We start from the raw sequence: 20,143 nt of genomic DNA, 5'->3' as shown, positions 1-20,143 counted from the left end.
TTTTTTGTCAACCCTCGTCTGATTTAGATGAAAACACTGCATTCATTTGTGACTTAATGAAAGAAAAACCATCTTAAGCTCTTGATAACCTGCTGACGGATAATGAGCAGCAGAGCTTACATTAGACACTTTATAATAAACCCATTCACATTAACAATGGAGACAACAGATACTAATACCCACCGGCATGCATACTGGAATAGGTATGGAAGGCAATTAAAATGAATTAGGATCATATTTTAATCTCGTTAAAGCACAGTATCTTGTGTCATATCAACAATATTGACTACTGCAAAGCAGATAATGTCCCTAATTTAACTGCCTATTTGGAGGATGGCCATCTACAGTGTTTAAACAGTGCAGAGCGTATGTGTTACGTAAACTGGCTATAAAGCACTGTGATAAAGGGAACTTCCCACATCTCAGTGTTCCAGTGTTTTATACGGTTGCATATTGCCTTTTATATTGTACTTGTCATCATGATTTTAATCCTTTTAATGAACACACTCTACCTATTTGTGCAATCTGAGAAGCAAGCTATTTGCCACCTCTTAGGCGCACGGTAATTATTAGGCTAACAGATATTTGTAATCAGGCGTCACCTCCATTTGCATGAAAGCAATCTAATAAATGTGAAAAGGAATTTTTCCCCACAGAAAACATCAAGTCACCCCCATCACCCCTCCCCCCTCACCCACCAAAAAGAAAGACAATATCAAGCATTTATTCGAGCAACCTCTAATCTCATTGCCTCTTTGATTACAAAAAAAAAGGAAGATTGTCTCATTCCATGACTGCCTCTAAAAAGAAGCCCTTGATAAGAAAGCCCCAGTTTGAGACAGAAGTGAGGCACAGAGGTGGATCAGCCGCCACAGCCGCCGTCATAAATCCATCCAGACTCCTGTGCCCAGACAGGCTTTTTGGTCTGCTCCTAAATTAGACAGGCCAGACTGTCACGACCAGAGACCTTGTCTTCTTGCAGATCAATGCTGATAAAGGAAATAAAATTTTGAGCCGCAGACAACCAAGAGGCTCTCAGGTTGCTAAGAGCTCCATAGGCATGTGGATTTTTTTTCAGAATATCACTAAGGAAACATTGCTCACTGACAGTTGTGATAATGATTTTGAGGAGAAGAGCAGGAAAGGGCTTAAAAAGAGTGATATAGGCCACTATGAAAACCATAGTCTGATAGCTGACATTGTCACTTTTGAGCTGAATAATATGTGTAAATTATTGTAAAAAACAATATTTGGCTCAAAGCCATGTGAGGACATTTGTGTAGCTGGTCCTCACAGCTTCAAAGGGCTGTGTAAGAGTTAAGGCTTGTTCTTCGGATAGGTTAGAGTTTTATACTTGTGTTCCAGTGTTGTTGGTGTGTGTGTGTGTGTGTTTGGTTTCAAGCTCTTCACTGCTGACTTATCATGTTTGGAAGATAAAGCTATTTATTAAAACAAAACTTTCCAATTTCGCCCCGAAAGCTCAGATAACAGCGCCACAGCCATTTATTATTTTCTCATCCAGTGCTGAAGAGAGGAATATAAACTTGTTCAATTGCTTTCTTTTGTAGTGCCTTCAAAGTCTGAGGAATTTGTATGCTAAATATCTAGAATCATGCTTGTGGCTTGGGTTTATTCACTAGTGTTTGTTTTCTTCCCCTGGTGGTGAGGCTTGGAATAACTTAAAATGGATGGTCATTACATTTTTTTACAGACATTTATGTCTGCACCCACAATAGACTATAATCACTACTCCGACCCAGTGTTTACTGTTGCGCCATCAATGTAATTTAATTTTTTAGTCTATGCCATATTTTTTAAAGATGTCACTTTAACCTGTCTCTGCTATGACTTTTGAGTTAAACATCAGAGTACCATGATTTAGCCACAACATTTTTGTATGTATTTTGACTACTAATTTGCTGCTTGCTGTATGATGAGAGACCCCTAGTGTCAGAAATGACACACTGTGTTTAAAGAGCTCCAGATGGCATTTACAAATAGAGGTGTCACAATTCACCAAGTTCTTGATTTGATTCAATTCTCAGTCTTGTTTTTCTTCTCTCTCTTAGCGCAGATTGGTCTGCCATCTTTAGACTAGTCTAGTTTTAGTCTAGGATCATTGGTTTTATGTCGTTTCATTTTTTTAAATTAATCATTTCGATTGTCTGCATGGTGTCACGCGTGATATAATACCCTTAATGTAGGCCTTAATGTCAAATTTAAATGATTTATTAACAATATATGTGTGACAATAACCATTCATAGTTGGTCATAGTTATAGTGACTCTTTTCTGTCATTGCAGTCTGAACAAAATTTATTTTGCGGCGGTTTCGGTTCCAAATGAGGACGTAAGTGTTCACTGAGTTGTGTTTGTAGTCACGTCTGCGTCCTTACAGCGCATGCGGAGATGCTATGCTACACGCACATAGCATCGCTTACACACCGTGTCGACAACTTTTTCTTGATGACAACGCAATCTCTGTTGACATAACTCACGGGAAACGCAAAATATTTCCACTGGAATGGTTAGGCTACTATTAGTTAGCAGCAGCTTTAGGTTAGCGGGAGGAGATAACGTGTAGTCGTGCTACAACGGCAACAACCACAACGTTTTGTTACCCTCTGGTACGTCACACTGGGTGTGGTTAAATCCTCAATGACATCATTTTGATCCATATTTGATTTACAATCGAGATTATGACACCCCATTTACAAATTCAAGTGTTGTGGAAGTGTTACCTAGCTAAGCTGAACATGCTAAACCTTATTGTCAAGCATCGGTGAAGCACAGTGGTGTCTAAAAACAGCCATACAGAGCCATCATGACTCATAGTCCTGTTAAAAATAAATGGACCTTCTACTTCTACTTTCTGGCTTGCCCAGCTAAGTGCTGTTTGTGTCCAAAACTAATTGGGTGAGTTTTACAATTTTGAGGAGCAAGCAACCAGACAAGAACACCATTGTGTGTGATTTTGTAAAAAACAAAGTACAGGACAACTATGTCATTAAATAAACGAGACAGCCACCTTCTTGTATGTGCTATTATAAATCAATAGCCACACATGTATTGCATCGCTAACTAAAGATGCTCTCTACTCTCATTGGGTTGTTGCTGGGGTTCAACACAATTTGCCTTGATCAGGCAATCAATCACTGTTAGTGTGCCACACCGGCACACAGCAGGCAGATGTGCTTCCCTAGAAAAAACCCTCCAAACCCTAAATTGGGGCTGACACACACTTGTGCGAGCCTTGTGACACAGCAGACATTAACAGAGCTGATGGCAGAGCTTGCAAAGAGCATTTTGCCTTTATTTGTTGATAAGGAGGTGGCACCAAGCTGCTTTACTGGCATGTCTTTTCACAAGAAATTACAGACAAAGCACTCAGAGGACGCGTTCTTGCATGTCTTTGTCACCGTTTGTCACGTTGCATTCAATACAGTGCAATCAGATCCTCTCAAGGCGACGTTTTTGTGTAGTATTGTGTGGCTATTAAATGTCATTGGTGTTTGTGAAAGGTAACATTCCGTCACCTTGCTACACGTCAATAAACCGGATTACATGTACACATTTACTATACATGTGCATATACTCTCTATTTGGCTTCATTGTTCACATGATATAAAAGACTGAATGAGCTGATTTGGCATGAGAGGACAATAATCTGAGCACTACTGCAGTCCTTAGAGATCCTTTATTGAATGCATCACAATGAAGCTTGATTGGAATTGATAATGGCTTTGAGGACTAGGTTACTCCTTTCCACTGACTAATTTGTTCCAAAGCAACCTTTGACATGCAGAGGGATTGGCAGTGACAGGGTAATTAGCCAACTGTTGAGCTGGGTCAAAAAATGGGTGTTTATACCAGATGTGAATACACGCCTCCTCAATAATTGGATGTTGAAGCTCGGTGTCATTCCAAAATACTGCATCTGTCACTCTTCGATAAGCAGCCGGTAAATTCAGCAGGATTAAAGTGTATACACATGTTTGCATGTGGGTCACTAAGTGTTATCACTTATGGTTGCCGTAGTCTGAGCAGAGCTGACTGAGCTTGGCGTTGCTGTACGTGGGAGAGGAGGGCGGAATACACGGTATTCCCGTATCGACACAAAGTCAGCATGAAGAAGTGCCGCGGATGGGAAAGTGCTGCTGACCTCGTCCATTTTTCTTCCAGTGCCATCAAGGCCACCGCGCTGCAGTGCTTCACGCCGCATCCATTTGTGCAGAGTTAAAGGTGTAGAATCGAGGGCGCGTCCAGGCCAGCGGCCCTCAGACACCCGCACTTATGAGAGTCAACTGCAGTGTCAGCACCGCGACCAACATGCATCATCCCAGGCTGCCTCGCACATGCCTGCAAAATAATGTTATCAGTCCACGCAGACATTGCAGGCATTAGTATATTAACAGACTGCAGAGCCGCCATGGTGCTACACTTGTGATTCCACATTTTAGACCATGCAAACTTCAGATATGTGCGCACAGATTTCTCAGAGGTGCCAGATTGGTCTTATGAATCATGCAACATGATATTGTTTGATTGAATGCACTAAGTCCAAATTGGATTCCCTCTCACGGCTCCTCCCCTCCCTGCTGAGGCAAGTCCTGATGAAAGATAACCGCTTCTGCATTAATCAAAGAGATGGAGCATTTTGATCCCACTCGAAAGTAGATTAGATTACATATATTTAATAATTTGCACAAAATGCAATATCAATTATCAACAGGTCATTTGGTTTGATCTTTTGCCCTACTCTGCCACAGGAAACTAACAGGAGTGCACTTTGAATCTGAATCTCATGGTTTTGCCATGTTCTAGAAGAGATGTGAGGGATGCTACTTGTGGCAAAACATGGCCATATCCCGACAGGCTTCTTTAAATAAGCTTATCTTCATTTTGCTTACACCTTCTTTCTTCTTTGTTTACATTTGTTTCCATCAAAGCGGAAGTGTCATGAATTCCAAAACCCTGGATGACCAGGCATTTTAGTCACTGACAAGAGATTGAAGTGACATGAGTCACTTCTTTAAAGAAGCACTGTTCTGAGCACTCTCTTCCTGTGTATGTGTGCTGACTGTAAGTGGGATGTGTGACGGTGCTTATTGTTTGCTAAGGATTACAACAGACTCTCAGGGGCGGATGGTTTGATTTGTAGTAGGAGGGGAGCAGCATCGTTCCTATCACATACTTGCCTGCACCTCAAAACGCCAATAACTTGAAAAACAACACATTGCCCAGGAGGAGGTGAACCAAAAGTCAGCCCTTGTTTATTATTTGGAGATGGAATAAGTTTTTTTTTTTTTCATCATGTGCCAAACTGAAATATCTCTGTATCTTAGCTACAACCTTCTCCACTGAGCCATCTCTTGATAGTTAATTAAGGTGTCAGCAGCACAACCGAGGTAATTTAACCTTCATCATTCTGTATCACATGAGAAGATAATATAAGGGAATTATTCATTGCATATTTTAACACAACATTAAAAAAGCTTTACTTACAAACTCTAGGCTTAAATGAAGATGAATCAATGGAATACAAAACTCCATAGTTGATCAAGCCTTCAATCATAAGTTTTTTTGGAACTATGAGCTTCTTTTAGGCGGCAGCGACAAGGGCGACCGAGACTCAATCGTACAGGTTTACCAAATCACTGACAATTAATAAGCCTTAAGATCGAATCTTAAGGATTGGCAATTATCTAAGATACATTGATCAAACTATTCTAGCTAATGATCAATACAGTCTGAACTCTTTGTGCAAGCTGAGCGTCTCCCATGATATTGGAAACACATTTTCCTCAAAGGGGTCTGAAGTTAATGATCAATGAACTGAGTCATCTACTGTGTTATAAAACAAACTAACAAGGAAAAAATTCTTTTTAACTACTTGTGGTGGAATTCAAATTGCTTTGCCTTTCTTAGTATTTCTTAAACTCCCATTTACATATAATGTACATGAGTAACCAGACAATAAGCAAATAAAAGGTGGCCTTAAAGTGACCTGTAATCAGAACTGATAAGGCATTTCCTTTCAGACTGAATTACTGAATTTTATTGGAAAGATAGCAGATACTTTATATGGGAGTCAAATATCATAATTGGGCTGGATGGACATGATATAGATTTCATTATTTAATTGACATGCTTTTTCTTTTTTTAATCTGACAGAGACACTAAATTATCTGATTAGAGAAGAGCGCAGAGAGCGCAAACCTCTGCCAAGGCTGCTCAGTTTCCCACAGTGTCAATACACTCGAAGCAATCATTCTCATCAACATGATGAGCGCATAATAATAAAAGAATTTTGAAAAATGTTTTTCATGCTTCAGAATCCAGATCCTGATCCAGATACGTAACTACACGCTATCTTACGAGATACTATTGTGTGTTTTTGCAAAGCAATAATCAAAACTGAAGCACAGTTAATGATGACAATTTTGTCATAAACTTACTGTACGCACATGAGAAAGAAAGAGCATCCTTTCTGATATGTGTTGGCCGCTGTAGTGCCTGACACACTTGGGGAAGGGAGGGTTGAGTGCAAGTAGGAGTTGTGTTTGTTACGATCTGTATTACCATTACTCTCACTTTTATTAATAATTGTAGTGACAAACTTAAAACTTTAATTCCAAAGCCACTTCATTTGGATTAATTATAGGCAGGTTTCAATTGGGCTTGACTCATATGTACTGTTTCTATTCCTCAATCACCAAGGCACGGAAGAGACACTTATTTCCACTTGCCATACATCCAGGTTACATTTCCGTCCACATTAACCAAACCTCTCTCGGATCAACAACACATGGAAATATTCCTTTGATATTCCAATGTGTAGATGACTGCTTTATAGCTTTAACATAGTAACATAACAGTCAAAAAACCTTTTCACAACAAACTGCTTTCGCACGCTCGTTTCAAGCCGGAGTCACGTGATAACAACACAAGTGACATTTGGTCCTGCTAGCGTAACTGTTAGCAAAGATGGCGGACACTGTTTACTTTCTGGAATTAGCATTGCAGTTTCAAGTGTCACTGGTGGTCATGTAACAAAACAAAGAATGAAGATATTCCTCGACTCAGGGGAAACTGAGGTTAGGAAGCACAATTTTTTAAAAAAGTACTACCCCTATTCTAGTAATACAAAGCTAAATGCAAATCGGTGAAGTATTCCTTTAAGGCCAATAGTTAATAGTTTAACTGTTTGCATATTACACTGTAGCATGTAATCCTGCATTAATCATTTAAACTAAATATAAACTAACTCAATACTGGCTCCTACATTTCCCGTACCCTAATTGGGAAGCAGTGAAGGCTACCAATTGCTCAAAAAATATAACACAAAGGAGCCAGCAGTAAACATAAATGTGCCCATTTTTTTTTGTTGTTGCTCACAAACAGACAAGGTTACTCCCCGGGGGAGGTAAACAAGAATGCCATCAAATCACACAATTTATGTACAGAGGACACCTAATATACCTTCAGAGACTGTCTTCTGCATATATCTCGGTTGTAAATGAGTTACAGTTGCGAGTCAATATTGTCTCGCATTTTGAACCAGTCTGGCCATTCTCCTCTGACCTGGCATCAACACGGCATTCCAAATCCCAGAGGATCAGCAGTTTCTGAAATAGTCAGACCAGCCTGTCTGGCAGCAACACGCCACATTCAGAGTTAGTAGTTCAATCAAAGACAGACACATAGTCAGCTCACATGATATAAACCACGAATAAGCACAACTATTGGACACAACTCCATGATGTGATGTGGAAATAATAATATTAATACTACTCATTTGTGGGGTGCTGGTTAGCATAGGAGTGCATGGCTTTGTCTCCTCGGCGGTGAAATGTGAAGTTGGCAGTGTGACCGGCAGGGTGAGACGGTGAGACAGCGAGATAGACGGTTTATAGAGCGCTTTTTTATATATGGCCGGAGCTCGTTTTTTGTTTCGTGTGGGGCTGACTGGATGGGAGGAGGGAGCAGCAGCAGCAGCAGCAGCAGCCTTAGTACCAGGCAGTGCTCTCTCTTTCTCTCCCTCTCTCGCCGCTGACTGGAACTGGATAGACAAATAGAGGAGGAGGAGGCTGAGCTGTAGCTGCCACCACCACTACTGCCCCTACTGCTGCCGCCTTTGGACGCTTTCCACTGCACTTGAGTCACAGGGATATTTCGCTCCATTTTTCCTTCATTTTTCCCTCTTCCTTTTTTTTTTTTTTACTCGGAATTCGAAGTGGGGAATTTATCCGTCTCTGGCGCACCAATGTACCCACTCCACGAGGGCAGCGGTGTGCTCGTGCTGCTGGCGCTCTTGGCCGGACTGCAGGTAAACGGAGTTCCACCGGACACTTCGCACGGCTGCTTGTTTCGCTGTAGCGATGCTGGTTTTGTTCACTTGCGAGCTGCTTGCTCGTCTACGGGGCATTTTAACACCGCGTACAGTTGGTCAAATGTAACAAACAACGCTTTGTGTGAAAGCTAACACACACACACACGCACAATCACAAGAAAGTAGGTCCCGCTTAAGCTTCAGTCACCGGCTAACGGTTCTTCTTTTATTCAACGCCCACGAGATGCTGCGTGGTTTAAAAAAAGAACTACGCATGTTTAAATGAACCACACCAGGTCAGAGAAACAAGATTCGTATTAAGGCCTACGAACATTCACCTGCTTCTCACTTAGATTTATTATTTATGCAGATTGCTGCAGCGTGTCCCTGTTGTATCCCCCCGGCGAGTTAATTGCCTCTTTGGTTTAAGAAAAAAAATAAAATAAAAACCGGTAAATATTGGGAGCAACAGTGTAAAGCAGCGTCCTGTAAATACAGGTTATATGAGTACATGTACGCTGGCAGGGATGGGATAATGATTGTTGTCCAACTTTTCACTGAGGGCTTTGCTGGAAACAATTTATTTTTTCGTGACTTGCGTGGCTGCTTTTGTGAGAGCCCGTTTCCCCAAACAGCTCAGAGCTACTAACAAAAAAAAAATCAATAAAATGGAATGACGCTGTTTTTGGGGGCAACTGGAATGTGTGTTACTCAAAAGAGGAACAGGTTTTTGTTTGTAGTATTTAATCTACACCAGAATATTGTTCAGTGTACTGTAAAGGCTGGTGCCATTGTTGTAAAATACCCTCCTCCTCCTGCTCTGCCTTTCCCTTTACACGTTTTTCATTTAAATGACCACGATTTGGAATGGCAAGTGGCCCACAATGCTCTTTTTTTTTCAGCTGGACTCCTCTTGTTTTACATTTTTCTGCAAGTGCATGTAAAGAAATAGGGCCCAGCCAAGAGCTGAATCAATGGTGATGTTGTGTGATGGAGCAAATTTGGATTTTGTTGGACGTCAGAGTTATGCATCAGTTATGCTCTTGTCTGTTCTTTCTTTCCTCGCGTCTTTCTTGCAAGACTGATGCTTTACAGAAACACCAGCCCCAGTCACTTACAGATTTCCTTTTCTTTCCAGCAAACCCCCTTTATTCCATACATCTTTTGTGTTGACACTCAGTTAGAGTTTTCCGTTTTAAAAACGAGCCACTGAAACGCATTACATTGATCACAGTCATAGCCCGGCAGTTTCTTGCGTCTGCAATTGTTTTTTTTCTTGTTTACTCAGACTATCACACGTAGGTGTTTATTCCCACAACAGTGGATCGTTAGCGATTACTTTTTATTCCCTTGTTCCTGCTCTTCAAAGTGGGGGTGTTTGTCCAGAGTTCCTGGTGTGTTTGTTGATCAGAGGGGGCCAACGGCAGAAACATTGGTTATAACCCCTGCCTGTTCCTGGGCCCCTCTGTGGGGGGGGGGGGGGGGGGGGGGACGACGACAAATGGAGCTTGTTCTTGCCTAGCCATGGTTTTTGGCTAATGCTTAACCCTTTTGGCCTCATTATCCTAATTGCAGCCCCTGCTATAAAAACAACAGATGCTTTTGTACAACTGTGGGGACTTAAGAACGTGACGAAGAGGTTTTTCGAGGCAACAGTGTGCATTTTTGAAGGTTGATTTATGACTCATTGTTGACCCCCCACCCCTCTCTTTCTGTCTTCCCCCCCCCAACCATTACAGATTGCAGAGGGCAGGGGCACCGCACCATGCAGACCAGGCTTCTCTGAAGATGTGTACAAGGTTGTGGTGCCTGATATCACAGAGAAAGGACAGCCCCTTTTCAATGGTGAGTGAGGAATATTCCCTGTGCTGTTTCTGTGGTGGATTCTTGTTATGTCTGCGTTTGATTGACTGTGTGTATGTGTCGGCATGCGAGTCAGTTGTGTGCGCTTGCCTGCGTGTTACATTTCAGGGGATGATCAGAACAAGCCTGACATATTTAAACAATTAGCTTCGGGTGTAGTTGTGTGGCATTGCAAGTCATGTAGTTTGCCTTGTAAACCAGCTACAATGTGGTTCAAATTTATATAGCACTCTTACCCAGTTTGCCTACATGCTGTTTTTCCCCCAGTCTTTCAAAGCACACACAGACACTGGCACATTTGCATTTTGTTGAGATGAATGTCAAACTGCTGTCATTAAAAGCAGAAAAAAACAACATTTGTTTATTGCAGAGGTGACACTTCTCGTTGTGATGAATAAAACTCTGTTACACACAGATTTTAATATTATGCAAATCAGCAAATAACCTAGCTATGAAACTTTCAATGTCTATAACGCTACTGAATTTATGTTTTAACATTTTCACGTGTCACAATTATGCATTCGTCTTGCCCCAACTATAATATCGCTTCTGCACAGATTGAAACCATGTAGTAAATATTTGCACTCATTACTCGAAATTAGAGTTTTTATGTGTAAAGAATCCTGCTTGACTCATATAATAATCTGCCAACTTTCAGGATTGCACTGCAAAGTCCAGCCAAAGGCTGTAATAACAACATCTTTCAAAAGGTTTGTTATAGCAATAGACTTTCTGCCTGAAACAAGACTGTAGTGATTTTTTTTGGTGACATTCAGTTTAACCTGGTGCAAACAAGAAAGTGAAAAATAATGATCTTTTGCAGTAGTCCTTGACATCGCAACAGACATGGCCAACACTGGAGTTTACTATTGGCAAAATAAAGATGCAGCTACCTTGGAATGGCATGCTGGCCCACAGAGGGTAATAAAAACTGGAATATATCACCATTGTGCTATTAAAGAGGTTCGAGCCTTGAGGTCATTTGGACCAGAAGACATTCTCACTTGTGTTGGATTTCACGGTGTGTGCCTAAAACTTGCACACCGGTGTTGGTGTGAGTCAGCGAGGTTGTGCGGGAAGTAGTGATGACGAGATAGGAAAGGAGAGAGGGAAGAGAGTGCTCAAGTGGGCGGGTACAGCTTTCACTGGGCTTTACCCTGTGTACAAGTTTCTGTTTGATCCTGCAGGTGATGGATTTCCCTCTGTTGGCTTGTGGATGAGCTGTGATCGGGGGTAATCAGGTTCCCTTTTGTTTGTTTGGCCCCCCCCCCCCACACTATCCCCTGTCTTCTTGTCTCTGCCTTCCCCTCCCCCAGTGAGCTGTTGCTCTGTGGAGATTTCCTTGACAGAGAGGGGCACTCCTGTGTCATTGTAATGCAGCCTGGCTCAGCAGTGTGGGACGATGTTAATGAAACTGCATTCTCTAATGAAAAGCTCCTGTGGCATGTTTTGAAAGACAAAGCCCCCACATTGTGGAGGGTAAGGCCGAGGTTTTTCAACTTTGCTCTCACCGTGCCAGTTAAGAATATTGGTTTTGACTCAGAGCAGAAGGCTTTGTCAGACTCATGCTTCTATAACAGCATGAAGTGGGGCTAATACTTTGCGCTTCCTGGCAATTCATTAACACTGTTAATTGTTCCTTAAATGTTGCCTTTAAATTGAATGAAAAGCTATTGTTTTTTTAATTAACATACCTGAAAGTCTGAGTACAGTGGTGCGGAAAATTTAGGCTTCGCTGTTAGCGATTTGCATACATTTAACAAACAAATTACTGGTGAGCATTGAGCAGTTGTCTGTAGTTCTGCCTGGTATTTGTGTAAGGTGTCCGCAACGTGACTCCCTCGCTTATATGGTATTGCTTTTGACCCCCACATGGACATGAGATGCAATGGTGGTGAGTCGTTACACATCTTTGTCCCATCTAATTGCAGTCTTTTCCTTGCTATTGATTACAAGAATACACATCCTGAGACTTGTAAAGCCTGGAAATGGTGATAGTGCTCATGTAAACAGCTGGCATTGTATGTGCTTATTTTAAATACATCATGTGGATGTATTTGTGGATGGCCAATTGGGGCCATGTTAATCGTTAACAGTGAACATTGTCATTTGATTTTAAGATTAAATCACTTTCCTGGGGCGTAAACTGGACTTTTAACTGTCGGCTGACCAAGTGATGCCTCATTGATTTGCGATCGATTTTTTAAAAATGCATTTCTTCAAAACGAGCAGCTCGGAGAAAAGCGAGGAAGGACAAGGATTGCTCTAAAAGAACACCTCTCCAATGATCCATTAAAATGAGGTTACACTCATTGTCTGCAGTTGCAAAACCACATTTAGTAAAGGAGTTAAGACACTCCAAACTCTCAGGGCCATATGACCTTGCTTTTAAGGTTGCGGTATTTGTTTTGGGTTGATACTGAGTGAAGAGAAACAACCAAACATCAGTATTTATTATCAGACCTTTGCACAGATGAAAGGACTCTTTAAGCATTGGTCCCGTTTTCCCCCTTATCTTGTTTGGCTGCTCGATAAAGTCACTTGTTTTACTAAATTGCATTTAATTTCAGGTAGGCTGCAGCTGCGGGTGGTTTGCCCCTGGGTGTCTAATGGAATTCCGGTGGCTTTAGAGAGCTGACACACATTGTGCATTTTTTTTCTTTCTTTCCTTCTTCCTTTCCTCCTATCCAGATGAGGCCTTTAAAGCAATGTCGCAAAGTGAGTCAGTTGTAGCATTATTCAGCAGAGGTTTCCCCTCACTAAAACTGGGTTAATGAAAAGCCCAAAAGCCTAATTGAGCTTAATACCACCTCTTATGCTGTTGTTCTTCCCTCCCTCCCTCAACTATCTTCATTTTTCCTTTCGTCCACCCCGCAGCCTTCTTTTCCTGACAATTTTGTGAACTCAGCTGATGAAAGAGATGTGTGTTAATACTAACTTTAGCCTGGGTTCAAGTGCTTTGAATGTCTGTGCGTCAAGAGGGTACAGGGATCTTTATACAGTACATTAAAAAAAAATCTAATTATTGTGTTCACTTGACTAAAGCCAGACGTTTAAAATACACATAGACAGTTACACGTTAGTCCGACTGGCATTGTATGAAACCAAGTTTCACAATGTCAGACTAACACACCCAGATAACGCTGTTTGGAATTTGGAATTGTACTCGACGTGCTGCCAACTACCTGCCAGCTCAAGTAGTTTGTGTGTGTGATGTCATAGGTCAACCAAAACACGCCTAATATTAACAAGCTGAGGTGGCATATTGCCACCTAGTGTAGCAGAGGCAGAAAGGCTTTCTTGTATACTGAGTCAAAGACAGTAGTCCAAACAAATGGTGTAGTCAAGCTAATAACGTAGCCCTATTTCACTGTGCATGGTACTGAGTGACGTGTTGGTACAGTTTAATAACATGGTGGAACACCAACTTGAAGGCCCACTAAAGGCTAAAGCTGTGAATTTTCTGTTAATCTATCATTAGGAATAATTGCTTCACTTTGCTGTGTTTGTTTAAGGCCAACCTTTTAAAACAAACCACATTTCTCCCTCTAACAAGAAAAACATATTCTTGAAACCCCAAACCTTTTTTTTTGCTGACTGAACCCATTTTATGTTGTTCTGGTTCTCTGCGCTCTGTTAGGATTCTGATGGCCCAGGGTACAGCTGGGGCCACTCATATGTGTTTAAGGGGCCCCAGTGTTTGGTGAGACATGACCCTGCTCGACCCTCTCCTGTAAACTGGGCCAAGTGCTTAGAAGCATACTCAATCCCCTTTCCTGCTCACAGATTGGGAATGGGACCAGTGGGGGTTTCCTGCAGAGGTGTAGATGAATGGAACACCAGCCTAAGAGGTCCTGACCCATCACCAGGGAGGCCACAAATACACGGCACCCATACCTCATGTTGTTTTGACCTATAGGGTCAATCATTTATCACACGAAGAAACAGACAATGCCAAATTTAACAGATCCTGGTCTTTAGGTAGTCTGCAGACAGTGTGCCTTTATATTATTCCTCCAGCAACTAATGAATAGTAAGTATCCTTTGGGGCCCTTGTGGTATGGACCAAGGGCCGTAAGAGATTATCTGTGGAACGGAATTTCAGTTTGATAAAGCTCTGTTGTTTATTGAAATATTCAGTGACAACTCAGGGAAATAGCTTGAAAAGGAGTATTTGCCGAAGCCCACAGTGTCAAAAAAAAGAGAGTGTCTGCTGTGGAGATCTTTGTGTTTGAGGTATATGAGGTCTGCACTGATGTGCCGGTGCTGAATTATTCAATAGTCAAACATGACTTTCTTAATATTCAAATCCCTGCTCAAGATGAGATCCATGAGCACACAGGAACCATCATGCAGTAGACGGAAAAAAATATGAAGAGCAACATGACACGCTGTGCAAGTTTTCCTTTTTATTAGTATAGGGGCTGGCACATTTTACACATTCTCTTTTTCATTGTGGGACATCAAGACCACCCTCTGATTGTGGTGGGATTCAATCTTAAGCTCCCCTTCTTTATTTTAAGACAAGGCTGTGTCTTTATTTTAAGTATGTTCATAAGAGCAGTCCCACCCCCACCGGTTTCCCCACCCGAGCTGGATCAATGAATCCAGGGTCTTTGTTTGCAGTGATCAATATGTTGTAATGAAGGCTGCGCTCCAATTCTCTGCTAAAGCATCAGTGGCAGGCTGGGGTTGGATTTGTTTTATTCTTTATTGTTTCAGCCTGCATAAATTTGTTTTCATCTCCCATCACGGACTGATTTTTTTTGTCTTCCTGGGAGCGCCGTGGCCTAGATAACCACCACATATTGTGACAACAGATTGGATCTTGGCGGTTTATGATTTTGGGAGGTAACTTTTTTTTTTTAATCCAGTTTGCTTCCTTGATATATTGTCAGCAGAGTAAGTTAAGTACTTCTACTGCTAGCGTCAGGAGCCATTTGTTAGCACATCATGGCGCCGTTGCACTCCTAAGGCTACATCGCAACAATGAAATAATAATAATGTAAGCCTAATAGAATAAATGCACTCATTTGTGGCAAATTTGTGAGCGTGCTCCCTGAGCCTGCTGGGTAACATGATGGGATAGAACATATTTAATTGATGACTGACCTTTTTTAGGCTTGAAGTTCTTAACAAAGCCAAAGGAGGAAGAAAAGTGCTTATGCCTGTATGCCTAAATGTAGATAAAGTATTTTGCAGAGGGCTGACATTACCCTGGTGGCTTCTCATCACCTCTTCTCATATCTTGCTTATCAGGTACAGGCCCTGCCCTCTGCTATTGGCACCTAACTGTTGACTTCTAACACTGAGCAGTAGTTGAGGTGTGTGAAGAGTGTTTGTCCTTGTTATATACTATAATAAGAATATTCTACCCGGGCAGCTAGTGATGTTGGTGGACAAATATGAAGATGTCCTTCGAGGCTGTTAGGCCAACAGTGTTTGTCAACACCAGCTGTCAGATCCATACTATGTAATCTGCAGTTAAATGATTATTTGTCTCTTAAAAGGTTGCATATGACTGTATTTATTACAACAAAATATCATTGTCTATTATTATCCGAATGAATATTTGAAATGAGGACATTGAGTGCATTGAGCCTTCACACAGTTATGTGAAGGTTGGGGGGTGGGTTTGCGTTAATAGGTTATTCAGTTGTAGATCGCACCTGGGCCCCTCTATTCGCAATGTCATATCGCCATGGTTTTAAATTTGATGTGTGCTTCCACCTGAATCACTGACAAAACAGCAGAGATCTGTTTATCCCTTTAAAACAAACCCGGCCCGTCTGCAGTTGGCCGTTACATGGAGAGGCGCTGGAATCATTCGTAGTGACTGTGTTGTGCCGTGCATGGCACACTTCCTCTGATGTGTTTTATTTAATGTGAAGAACACCCAGAACGTAAAATCAGATGACCCCACTATATAATGAGGCCGCGTGTATAAATAGCTGTATTGACCTGACTTTCTGCATATATGCCTCCAATAAAACTAGGCTAGTGTTGTTTTTCTCAAGTGAAATGCTAGAGCCCGTCTGGAAAAGAAAATGCCAGCTTGCACTTACAAAACAATGCATCAGTAGTATGGAATGAATTGTTTACTTTTACAGGCACTGATTTGTGGTTTTTTCATGTTGTTGTTTTTTTTTTGGGTTGGTATAGAGCAAACACTTCCATATTTCTTTAACAGATCCCGTCTCTACAAAGAAAGGCACTGTTTGCATTGATGCACCAGCTGTTTTCTTGCAGAATACACTTATTTGATTTAGCCCAGTGTGACTCTTTGCCATGCTTATGTTTCTCATTATGCCAAGCTCGATGAGAATAGAAAGAGCCTTGTCCTCACATTTTCCATCGGCAGGTATGTGAAGTAAAACCACTCCCATTTGCATCTACTCTCCCGAAGCTTTTGTTCGTGAGGCAATAACGTTCAACTCCAGCTTTGTTGCTTTTAGACAAGAGGCCATTCACCGACTACCATGATGCAAATGCAGCAGCATTACCTGTCTCACGTCACTGTGAACGACAGGGCCCCTGGCAGACACTGTGTCTTTGTGTGCAGGGTCAAACAGGGAAGCTAATACCCGAATGAATATATTAATGAGAGTTTGAGCAAATGTAGAAAACAGACACAGAACAAGCCCCCGTGTTAGGCACTTAACTGCATGCCAGTGACACAAATGGCTCACATTTTCAAACCTCACGCTGTGTTCAGGAGGCTCGTGAATTGGCACACCATTATTCCCTCTGACAACAAAAGAGCAATTTGAAGCAGGGACATGTTAATTGACCCAGATACTGTAACCGCGTTCATAAAGGCCAATATCCTGCCTGGGAGGAGACGTCTACCTCCTGCGGGCAACACCAACTATTGTGTTCGACAGAGGCTTCAATTTCAACACAGCAGCTCTTCTCTAGCCACTAGCCTCTGATGAGTTGCCTGGTCATATCTCATGACATTCCCCATGCATCCTCCTTTCTCCTCAGCCCTCCGTCACCTCCACCACTCCCCTCCACTGTCGTCCCTTCCCCCTCCGCCACACGTTAGCTTTAAGATAGAGCGGCTCCCTTTGCTCTCCATGATGATTGATGTGCCTTAATTGAGTAATGCAAGCGCAGAACTGAAGCATTTAGTCCTTTTACTCCGCAGCCGAGGTTGTTCCTTACAGTCATCTTGATGGCCACATGGTTTCTGTGTGACGCTCAGTTGTGGGGGCTGTGAGTAATATGTTTGATGGATGGCTGTCTGAGGTTTTGTGTGAAGCATGTGTTTTTTTTTTTTTTTTCCATAGTTCCTCAAGAGTAGTATTTTTTTTTCTTTTTTTTACACTAACTTGTGTTCTGTGTGAAGAAAGAACTCACTGCTGATTGATGGTATAATTCCAGGGAGCTCTGGAATGACAGTTATTTTTATTATTATTATTTTCCGCATGTATTACAAAATGAAGAACAGCATTACTTTTATTTATAGCCATAGATGGGTGATTTGGTAAAATTACCTCCATACCCCCAGAGTGTCGCGTCATCAGATAACCATGTGGCCCACAGCATTGCTTGTCTCAAGTGATCTACTGTCACCAGGCCTTGCTGACACCAGTGTCTGCAGTCGCCACATGGATATTATAATTGACCTACAGCAATTACCAGTCTCCATTTGAACGCATACTGTATGGAAGTGAGCAACGTGTCGCTCTGCAGACTGTGTTGTCTGAGTTTATTTTATCTCTTCCTCTGTCGATATTTACTGAGGCATTAAAGAGCGTGCAGCATGTTGCCACTTTATTTCCTGTAGCACTGCATGCTCAGCAGGACAAGAGCTGGAAGGAGGTAGATTCGTAAGGAGGACTATAACTACTGCAGCAAACTGACTAATTCCTTCAAGCCTTTTGACTGTGATATGAATGCAATTAAAATATGTGTTAGGGGGAAAAATGTGCACCCGTGAGCTGGCTAAGACAAAGACAAATGGCATGTATGTTATGGCATATGGCACAACAGTTTGAATATCTCTTTTCTGTTGTTGCAGAGTACTTTCTGCCTCAAGTTGTGATGAACCAAAGGTTACGTCATCATTTGGCCGAACCAAAATATATCTTAGCTCACAACAATATTTATAATCTTATGCAAAATCATCCCCTGCCCCCCCCAAAAAAAATTGCATTCATCAAGTAAATGTTAGAGCAGCATCCCAATAGGTTCTTTCCATCTGTCAAATGTAAGATAGTCATTCTCAGCCTTTTTTTTAATGTCAGATTTCCAAGTAATACAATACCTGGTCCTTTTACCCCACAAGGTGTTGTTGCCATTTCATCCCGGGCAAGAAGAATCCGCTTGACTATGACTTTGCTAGTTTTGGATTAGTTGAAGACTACTGGCACGATGCCAGACCCTAATTTCCCCATAAATTCGGAAATGGTGACTGTAAGGAAGAGGAAACTAAATGTTCCAAGCTAAGTCTGACGCTTGCTTTTATTAAAAAATAGGGTCACATGATGATTAATGACATCCAAAAGCACAGGGTTAAAATACAAAAGGTGGAACTGCAGCACTGATGCATTGTGATATGCTGTGAGTAAGTGAGTTTTGACCAAAATACATAAAGCCAAGATAATGTTTTTTTATCAATGAAATTGTTGTTAACCATGTTAACTAAAATATTTTTGACAATTGCCTTTTTTTGCGTCGCTTAACCTTAAAAGATATTCATGAATTGATCAACACTTTTTCCTATTTTTCTTCACTGAGTGCCCCTGCTGCCTTTTTTTTTGGACTGTCCGTTTTCTTAACTTTCTCTTAAGATCGAAAGGATTGTCATAACTAAATTGTTTGCTTAACAATCATGACGTAGGTGTCTAAATGCAGCGTCTCACCTACCTTTCACCTGATTCCATCTGACTGCAATACACACGGTCTTGTACAGGTCCCATGTCAACCCTTCACTCTCACACTAAGTGTTTCAAGCACCATGACCTTTGCAGAAGATAAGCTTCCTTTGGCTGACTTAAAGAGTTTGGAATAACGGCCTCAGCCATTAATTTATGGCGTTGCTAACCATATGAGGGCCATGAGCCAAGGTTATTGACCTTTCATGCCTGTCACTAGTGATAGAGGGAGCCAGACCCAGGAGGAAAATGAATTGGGCTTATTAAGGAGCTGGGCTTGGAGGCAAACAAAGCAACTTTAATCTTGAGTTTTTCCTCTTATTTAAATAACTTTTTTCTTTGACGTTCAAACTGTTTTCTTCTGGTTAGGTGTCACACGAGTGTACACACACACACACACACATAGAGCAAAGACTTACCCTGAATCACATTGTTACCGTGAATGTGTCAGGGAGAAATCAAAGCGCAGTGTATTAACTGCCTGAATGGATTAATAACTTTGAGCAGAAAAAGCACTACAGCCAGCACTTCTAGAACTGAGGTCATCAGATGAAGGATTTTGCATTCAGAATCACCACATGATCCCTTTTCATTTGGTAATGCAATTTGAACTTCTAGACACAAGGGCTGGGCAATAATTCAATGATACTATAAATCATATCAATATATATATATATATCATAATGTTCTTCAAGTATCAGTACAAGTGAGGCTCAATATATATATATATATTTATGTATATATGTATATATATATATATATATATATATCGTCACATTTTGTTTTGACGTTAGGGCTGCATCGATTATTCGATTAATCGATTACTAAATGAATCATTAATCATCTATTTTGAGTCTTTTTTTCAATAATTAAAACAAGCTTTCAGTTTTTTCATAATTCTTAATTGTGAATATTTTCTTATTTTCTGGTTTCTTTGCTATACATACCAAAGAAATCATTTAAACTGAATCATTTTACGTTTGTAGACAAAACAAGACGTTCGAGAACATCATCATTTCCAGGTTTGGCACAACACTGATCAGCATTTTCAGACATTTTATCGACCA

At 41.3% G+C, this 20,143-nt stretch overlaps 1 protein-coding gene across 1 annotated transcript in view; it reads left to right on the top strand.

The window, feature by feature from the left end:
• The first annotated feature begins 7,984 nt into the window (after positions 1–7,984).
• Positions 7,985–20,143, top strand: part of cdh2 (cadherin 2, type 1, N-cadherin (neuronal)) — a 59,965-nt gene continuing 47,806 nt past the window's right edge. Inside the window, exons 1-2 of the mRNA XM_058650704.1 lie at positions 7,985–8,328; positions 10,071–10,176. Coding sequence (XP_058506687.1) covers positions 8,266–8,328; positions 10,071–10,176 — 169 coding nt within the window. The 5' untranslated portion in view covers positions 7,985–8,265. The remainder of the gene's footprint in view (positions 8,329–10,070; positions 10,177–20,143) is intronic.

The sequence above is a fragment of the Solea solea genome, chromosome 1 (assembly GCF_958295425.1).
Source record: "Solea solea chromosome 1, fSolSol10.1, whole genome shotgun sequence".
Taxonomy (NCBI): domain Eukaryota; kingdom Metazoa; phylum Chordata; class Actinopteri; order Pleuronectiformes; family Soleidae; genus Solea; species Solea solea.
Note: the sequence above shows the minus strand (reverse complement) of the source record. Positions and strands in the feature narration are given on the sequence as shown.